Source organism: Colobus angolensis, unplaced genomic scaffold, assembly GCF_000951035.1.
Source record: "Colobus angolensis palliatus isolate OR3802 unplaced genomic scaffold, Cang.pa_1.0 Scaffold118, whole genome shotgun sequence".
NCBI lineage: Eukaryota > Metazoa > Chordata > Mammalia > Primates > Cercopithecidae > Colobus > Colobus angolensis.
In genome coordinates this window covers 6,641,759-6,650,455 of record NW_012112919.1, presented here as the reverse complement: position 1 = coordinate 6,650,455, position 8,697 = coordinate 6,641,759, and the positions used below count along the sequence as shown (strand labels likewise).

The following is an 8,697-nucleotide window of genomic DNA, read 5'->3' as shown; positions in this document are numbered from 1 at the left end:
GGTGGCTCAAGCCTGTAATCCCAGCACTTTGGGAGGCTGAGACGGGCAGATCACAAGGTCAGGAGATCGAGACCATCCTGGCTAACATGGTGAAACCCCGTCTCTACTAAACATAACAAAAATTAGCTGGGTGTGGTGGCACGCACCTATAGTCCCAGCTACTTGGGAGGCTGAGGCAGAAGAATCACTTAAACCTGGGAGGTAGAGATTGCAGTGAGCCGAGATTGCACCACTGCACCCCATCCTGGGCAACAGAGCGAGACACCGTCTAAAAAAAAAAAAAAAAAGAAAAGAAAAATAAAGGATTGCATGGTCCCCAAAGAACAGTATTTAGTTATTTATTTAGTAGATAAAATTATTTACCTAGTAATCTATGACTGTCTTTTTTTTTTTTTTTGAGATGGAGTCTTGCTCTGTCTCCCAGGCTGGAGTGCAGTGGCCCGATCTCAGCTCGCTGCAATCTCCACCTCCAGGGTTCACGCCATTCTCCTGCCTCAGCCTCCCGAGTAGCTGGGACTACAGGTGCCCACCACCACGCCCGGTTAATTTTTTGTATTTTTAGTAGAGACGGGGTTTCACCATGTGTTAGCCAAGAGAGTCTCGATCTGCTAAACTTGTGATGCGCCCGCCTCGGCCTCCTAAAGTGTTGGGGTTATGGGCGTGAGCCACTATGACCAGCCAATTGTCTTCTTGAGTGTAGAGACTGTCTTTTATCTTTGTATTTATAAATCTTAGCACATATTAGAGGCTCAATAAATGCTGCTCAGTGACTGATGGAATGAATGAATAACCTTGGATTCCACAGGGTAGTATGAAGGCCAGCAAGGTTCCCTGCCTCTGTCTGTAAAGTGAGGCCTAGAACCTTATTATACTGGCTCAAATTGATGCTGTAACCTGGATAGGGACTCCGAATCCCAGTATAAATGACTCTTGGAATAGAGGGTCTATGCAAGAAGGAGTCTGTTAAACAGAATAGGCCATCCATGACTAATGGGTGCTTAAAGAAGCCAGGAAGCAGACAAAAAGAGGCCTGGGAAAAACTGGGCTGGTATAGACATGCATTTATCAGAGGAACCTTTCAAGGAGGTGATAAGTGGGGGACCCAGTGCAAAATAAAAAATCGAGGAGAAAAGGCCATCAGTGATCTGAGATAATCTATTAGTAGAAGAGACTGATAAGTAACTGGGTGGTAAGAGAGAGGTGGCTGTCAGTTGGGCAAGGTTTTCTCTGATGTCTGTGAACAAGTTCTCCTAGCTGAAAGGGGTCCAGGAAGCAAGGTAGGTTTATCAATTGAGGTAAATACAATCCAGATATATTTGTTTTTCAAGTGCTAGGTAATAAAAGATAGAGATAAAAGAGGCCAGGCGCTGGTGGCTCATGCCTGTAATCCCAGCACTTTGGGTGGCCAAGGCAGGCAGATCGCCTGAGGTTGGGAGCTTGAGACCAGCCTGGCCAACATGGTGAAACCCTGTCTTTACCAAAAATACAAACATTAGCCAGGGCCGGGCGCCGTGGCTCACGCCTGTAATCCCAGCACTTTGGGAGGCCAAGGTGCGTGGATCACAAGGTCAGGAGTTCAAGACCAGCCTGGCCAATATGGTGAAACCCTGTCTTTATTGAAAATACCAAAATTAGCCCAGGCACAGTGCTGGGAGCCTGTGATCCCAGCTACTTGGAAGGCTGAGGCAGGAGAATCGCTTGAGCCTGGCAGGCAGAGGTTGCAGTGAGCTGAGATTGCGCCACTGCACTCCAGTCTGGGCAATGGAGTGAGGCTTCGTCTTAAACAAAAACAAAAACAGAAACCATTCATTTACGTGCCATCTGGAGGAGTGTGCTAAGGATGGGGGTAACAGACAGCATGGTGGAACAGGGGAAACCTCCTGGAGGCACAGGTGTGGAGCTGAGTAATAAAGGGTGAGATGAACCTAGCAAACAGATGAGGTTGGAGAATATTCTGGGAAGGGGAAGCAGCATGCACAAAGACATGGAGACATGAAAGAGCTGAGTGTTTTCAGGCATCCAGAAGTATTAGGTTGAACAATGAGAAACTGCCATTTTTGTAGGTGAGAAATGGTTGACTCTCAGCTGTTTGATACTGGTTCTGCCTAATAGTTTAGTGGGAGTTTAGTGAGAGTGAGCAGAGATGGGTGGAGCTGGACACACAGAAGGGACCACATTGTACAGGCTGCTATAAGATTTCAGAGGTTCTCTTATCCAGGATGAGGCATCATTGCAGGGTTTAATTTTTATTTTATTCATTCATTCATTTTTTTAGAGACACAGTCTCACTCTGTTGCCCAGGCTAGAGTGTGGTAGTGTCATCAGAGCTCACTGTAGCGTTTAATTCCTGGGCTGAACCCATTCGTCTGGCTGAGGAGATAGGACTACAGGTGTGCACAACTGCATACAGCTTAATTTAAATTTTTTTTTTTTGAGAGACAGGGTCTCACTATGTTGCCCAGGCTGGTCTTGAATTCCTGTATACAAGCAATCAGTCCTCTTACCTTGGACTCCCAAAGTGCTGGGAGTACAGGCATGAGCCAATGTGCCCAGCCCCGATTGGAGAGTATTAAAGAGTATTTGGAAGCAACTCTGGCAGCAGAGAAAAGGGCCTAGATTTCCACTGGAAACGCTTTAGCCCTTGAGCTTTGTCTGGGATTTGGCTCAAACACAGAGTACACACAAATACACACACGCAGGTGGGTACAGAGCTAGGAAAAGCCAGCCCAAGCAGTTGTAGGATAGGCTGAAAGCACTTGAAAATATTCACTCACTTTGCATTTTCCCAGGGGCCTGCCCTGCCAGAGTCTAGGTAGCTGGACTCCAACGTCTGAGAAATGGGCACAGGCAGAGAGAGATCCATGGGGGCCGTGGGCCTTCCTCTTTCCCCGGGACTCGCAGACCCTCAGCCAAGCTCTTGTGCCTGCAGGTGTCAGTGTGAAGAAGGGGCATGAGCTGGTGAACATCTATTGCCCCGTTGTGGTCTCCAGTGCAGGGCTGTTCAACACCTATGAGCACCTACTGCCGGGGAATGCCCGCTGTCTGCCAGGTAAAAGGCGGGTCTGCACTGCCCCTCTTGCAGGTTCCCCACCGTGTCCCCTTCTGGAGCCAACTTGCTCCGTCTGGGTCATGCTTCCCCTCTTCTTGGCCGGCCCTCTGATTGTACTTAAGCAACAAGGTGAGAACGCTGCCTCTAATGTCATCCTAACCCTAGCATTTAACGTTGGGGAAACTGAGGCCCATACAGATTAATTACAGTCCTGAGGACACTCAGCTGAAAGGGGCAGGGCTGAGTGGAGCAGCTGGTCTGATTTGAAAGCTCCAGCTCCTCTCACCCTTCTGGGTTGAGGGGGTTTCCAGAGAAGAGGCCTCAGGAAGAGAAGCAGGAGAGCAGGCAGCCCACAGGGAGCAGAGCCGCTGAGCCACCGCGGCCGAGAGGTCCCGCCACTTCATGTAACTGGATGCATCTGGTGTGATCTGAGGAACGGAGGCCGCTGGGAAGAGGGGACCAGGAACCCAGCAGGGCTGAGAGAGAGGGGCCCAGATGAAGGGCTCAGGCTGGGGCGGGAGCTGGAGAGCACAGAGCAGCTCCGGATGTGGTATGGTGGAAACCCTGGCTGGTGCAGGAGCCAGAGAGCAGGGGAAGGAGTCCTGACCCCAGAGGGTGGGGCCGGGAGCTGCTCCCTGAGGAACCGGGGAAGGGACAGCAGAGCGGGCTGGGGGGTAAAGCGAGGTCCTGGCTTTCCTCATGGGGACTGGGTGGTAAGGGAGTTGTGATTGTCTCCAGGGCATAGGGTGGTTTCACCAGTGCCAGCCTCTCTTTTCTTTGCCCCTCGTAGCTGAGCCTGCAGCCTGCACGGCCTCCCCTCTCTCAGACTCTCAGGAGCTGAAGGGGTGAGGCAGAGATGGCCAAGGGGCAGCGCAGGGGGGTCAGGCATGGTGCACAGGCAGATTCCGCCTTTGCTACTTCCTACCTTTCTCTTTGTGACCGTGACCTCCCTTCTTCCCTGTCCCAGGACCTCTGGGCACTGACACTGTCCTGGCCAGGCAGCCCTGCTCGAGTCACCTGTCCCTCCTACCCCCCTCTCACTGTCTGGTTACAATTTTCCCTTGTCTGTGAATTTTCCTCCTGAACATGATCTGAAGGCCTCAAAAATATTTAGTTAAATGAAGGAAGCAGAGTGGCCAGGGACCTGGCATGCCTCAGGCAGGTGCCAGAGCTGGCACCCCAAGGCTCTCCTAGGAGCAGGGAGTGGCCGTCTCTGGTCATAGTTCACACAGGCACCACCCACTCCCCTTGGCAGGTGTGAAGCAGCAGCTGGGGATGGTGCGGCCTGGCTTAGGCATGATGTCTGTTTTCATCTGCCTGCAAGGCACCAAGGAGGACCTGCGTCTGCCATCCACCAACTACTATGTTTACTATGACACGGACATGGACCAGGCGTAAGGCGCGTGTGTGTGTGTGTGTGTGTGGCCTGTGCCTCCCTGCTTGACTCAGAGAATGAGCAGAGGATATGGAATGGGAGGAAATGGGCAATATCTAATTTGTTCCTGGAAGTTTGTCACCTCAAGGCTGTGGCTCAGTTTCACCCCTGTGAGGAGTCCCTAGGGCTGAGCAGTCCTTGCAGTGGTTCTGGAGTTTTGAGGACAAAAGCCAGGAGATCACACCACACTCCTGTCACACGCAGGATGGAGCGCTACGTCTCCATGCCCAGGGAAGAGGCTGCGGAACACATCCCTCTTCTGTTCATCTCTTTCCCATCAGCCAAGGATCCGACCTGGGAGGACCGATTCCCAGGTGGGGCTGCGGGTCCCGGGTGAGGGGCTGGAGGGAGGGGCCGGGCAGTAGTAATATCAGCTCTGACCCCCAGACCGGTCCAGCATGATCATGCTCATACCCAGCGCCTACGAGTGGTTTGAGGAGTGGCAGGCGGAGCTGAAGGGAAAGCGGGGCAGTGACTATGAGACCTTCAAAAACTCCTTTGTGGAAGCCTCTATGTCAGTGGTCATGAAACTGTTCCCACAGCTGGAGGGGAAGGTAGGGGGTAAAATATTTGGGGTGGTGACGGACCTCATGGTGCCATTTCTGCCCTTTCCTTGCAAAGACAGGGGAATTGGGCCCCACGACATGAGCCCCAGGGAAGGACAGGGCACCCATACCCGCAGTCAGCAAACGGGAGACAGTGGAAGAGGGAGGGGAGTCAGGATCTCACGTGCCCGCCCCACCCTTTGTGCCCTCAGGTGGAGAGTGTGACTGCAGGATCCCCACTCACCAGCCAGTTCTATCTGGCTGCTCCCCGAGGTGCCTGCTACGGGGCTGACCATGACCTGGGCCGCCTGCACCCTCGTGTGATGGCCTCCTTGAGGGCCCAGAGCCCCATCCCCAACCTCTACCTGACAGGTATACTCACTGCCCCATGTTGTCAGGACCTGAGACCCTGGGCCCCTGTCACCCAACGTCCTCTGTTCCTGTCCTCAGGCCCTGCTGTCCCCTGCAGCTTCCCATCCCCTGAGCAGGGCTGCCTGGGCAGGCTGTGGCCCCGTTTCTGCTTGGAGCCAGCTCTGGGTGGCCCTCATGTGGAGGGAAGAGCACCAGGGCCCCACCCTCCCCTGGGCCTGCCTGGGTCACGCTCAGGGGCCTCTGCTCTTGCCTCCTAGGCCAGGATATCTTCACCTGTGGGCTGCTCGGGGCCCTGCAAGGTGCTCTGCTGTGCAGCAGTGCCATCCTGAAGCGGAACTTGTACTCAGACCTTAAGGATCTTGGCTCTAGGATCCAGGCACAGAAGAAGAAGAATTAGTTCCATCAGGGAGGAGTCAGAAGAATCTGCCCAATGGCTGGGGCATCTCCCTTGACTTACCCATAATGCCTTTCTGCATTAGTTCCTTGCACATATAAGCACTCTAATTTGGTTCCGATTCCTGAAGAGAGGCCTAGTTTAAATCACAATTCCGAATCTGGGGCAATGGAATCATTGCTTCCAGCTGGGGCAGGTGAGATTATTATGACTTTTATAGCATCCTGTCCCTACTAACAGGATATTGACTTGGATAGCTTGATGTCTCATGACGAGCAGCACTCTGCATCCCTCACCCATGCCTCCTCACTCAGTGATCAAAGAGAAAATTCCATTGGTGGATAGAACCCCTGGCAGTGCTGTCAGCTAAAGCTGGTGGGTTCAGTTCTGTCCTGAGGCTTCTGCTCTCATTCACTTAGTGCTGTGCTGCACAGTTCTACACTGTCGAGGGAGAAGGGAGACTAATGAGGCTTAACTCAAAACCTGGACATAGTTTTGGTTGCCATTCCATAGGTTTGGAGAGCTCTAGATCTCTTTTGTGCTGGGTTCAGTGGCTCTTCAGGGGACAGGAAATGCCTGTGTCTGGCCCGGTGTGGTCTGGAGCTTTGGGGTAACGGCGGGATCCATCAGTTATTAGGGGGCACGTCAGATGATCATATCCAATTCATATGGAAGTCCTGGGTCTGTCTTCCTTATGATCAGGGTGGCATCTGGTTCTCGATGTGCCAGCATCAAGCCACCTTCAGGGAGCTCAGTACCTGAGCCTCAATCAAGCCTCATCCTCCAAATATGCAGGGAAGGGTGATGCAGCGAATGGTAACATCAGGAGTCAGGCCATGGACTGGTAAGATGAATACTTTGCTGGGCTAAAGCAGGCTGCAGGGCTGTCCAGGCAAGGGCACACCTGGGGACAGCTCTGGGAGGTGTGGGGTAAGGAAGGGAAGTCACCTCAGAAAAGGGAAAGCGACAGAATGTGTGTGAAGCCCAGAAATGGCATTTGCCGTTAATTAGCACATGTGAGAGTTAGATGGGTATGTGAATGCAAGCTCAAGGTTTGGAAAAATGACTTTTCAGTTGTGTCTTTGGTATCAGACATACGAAAGGTTGTTTTGTAGTTCGTGTTAATGTAACAATAAATTTATTGATTCCATTGCTTTAACATTTGAAGTTTATGTTTTTTGTTCAACAAAACAAAATTGCGATGGCATTTGCAGAAGCTCAGTAAAATACTATACACGAAAAACAGCAAAATAAGCTTTAAAAAATAAAATTAAGTAATTATAAAGTTATAAAAAGTGGCCATCTACTGACTGGGCAAACAAAGAAGAACAATTTCAACATTCAGTCATTTATTGCACACGGGGGTCTGATGAATTAAAGGAATACCAATCAGAGTGTCAGGGGCTGGCGTATTGGCAGTTTGAAGTACCATACAGCTCAGGGCTGAGTGCTCTGGCTCACGCCTGTAATCCCAGCACTTTGGGAGGCCAAGGCAGGTAGATTACTTGCGCTCGGGAGTTCAAGACCAGCCTGAGCAACATGGCAAAACCCTGTCTGTATAAATAAAGTCCCCACCTCACCCATCCCCGCCCAGAAAAATTAGCTGGGCATGGTGGTGTGCCCCTATAGTCCCAGCTATTCAGGAGGCTGAGGTGGGAGGATCACTTGAGCCTGGGAGGTGGAGGTTGCAGTGAGCCAAGATTGTGACACTGCACTCCAGCCTGAGCAAGAGAGTGGGACCCCGTCTCAAAACAGAACAAACAAACAAAAAAACCAAACATAGCTCAGACCCAAACCCTTTGCAGAGGCGTTTCTAAATTGGGATGTTTGGCCAAGTACAATGGCTCATGTCTGTAATCCCAGTATTTTGGGAGGCTGAGGTGGGAGGACTGTTTGAACCCAGGAGTGTGAGGCTGCAGTGAGCTATGATCACACCACTACACTCCAACCAGAGTGACAGAGCAAGACCCTCTCTCTGAAAAAATAAACCAAACAAACAAATTGGGAGATTTGGTAAATTCACATCTGACCTGTAGAACTACCTGAGTTGAGAGTCACCCTTGGCTCTGGATGTACTGTTTAATTAAAGCTGAAAATCTCTCCCCAGGATTCCTACTGGAGCAAGTCATGCCAAGCCCAACCTTCCTAGCAAGTTTTCACAGCCTTCTAGCTCTCAGCACACTTGCAGCATTCTGCATCAGGTTACCCTGTACAAACAAGCACAAGAGAAGACACCAGCATCACCAGCAGGGGAATTCTAGAGGTTTAGAATTCTATCAGCACATGTGTCACTAAAAGCCATTATGGGGGGACTATGTCAGAATATATGTAACTAGCTGTCAGGTCTTTCCGAGTTGCCTCAGCCTTCCTACATAGACTGGTCTTCGACTACCCTTGAGTCTAGAAGTGGACTCTTTCAGCAATTCTACTCAGGAATCTGTAGCAGGAAAACAGGTGCCTCTATTAACATCCGTGACTGAAGCACAGATTCATCTAATAGAAACCACCCTTCACCGGGCATGGTGGCTCACGCCTGTAATTGCAGCACTCTGGGAGGCCGAGGCAGGCAGATCACCTGAAGTCGGGAGTTCGAGACCAGCCTGACCAACATGGAGAAACCCCGTCTCTACTAAAAATACAAAATTATCCGAGCGTGGTGGTGCATGCCTGTAGTCCCAGCTACTCACGAGGCTGAGGCTGGAGAATCACTTGAACCCGGGAGGTTGTGGTGAGCCGAGATCGTGCCATTGCACTCCAGCCTGGGCAAGAGCAAAATTCCATCTCAAAAAAAAAGAAAAAGAAAAAGAAAAAGAAAAATCACCCTTCAACCAAAAGCTGGGCACAGAAAGGGAAGCCTTTAGTGACTATAGGAGGGTGCCTCTTGTGGCTCCATGTGCTTCTT

The 8,697-nt window shown here is 51.1% G+C and overlaps 1 protein-coding gene across 2 annotated transcripts in view; it reads left to right on the top strand.

The window, feature by feature from the left end:
* RETSAT (retinol saturase (all-trans-retinol 13,14-reductase)) overlaps window positions 1-6,962 on the top strand; it is a 12,960-nt gene extending 5,998 nt beyond the window's left edge. For both annotated transcript variants that reach the window (XM_011963935.1, XM_011963943.1), the window contains 6 exons: window positions 2,930-3,049; window positions 4,305-4,443; window positions 4,689-4,798; window positions 4,872-5,038; window positions 5,242-5,401; window positions 5,659-6,962. In XM_011963935.1, the coding sequence (XP_011819325.1) occupies window positions 2,930-3,049; window positions 4,305-4,443; window positions 4,689-4,798; window positions 4,872-5,038; window positions 5,242-5,401; window positions 5,659-5,798 (836 nt within the window). In that variant the 3' untranslated portion in view covers window positions 5,799-6,962. The remainder of the gene's footprint in view (window positions 1-2,929; window positions 3,050-4,304; window positions 4,444-4,688; window positions 4,799-4,871; window positions 5,039-5,241; window positions 5,402-5,658) is intronic.
* Window positions 6,963-8,697: the final 1,735 nt, after the last annotated feature.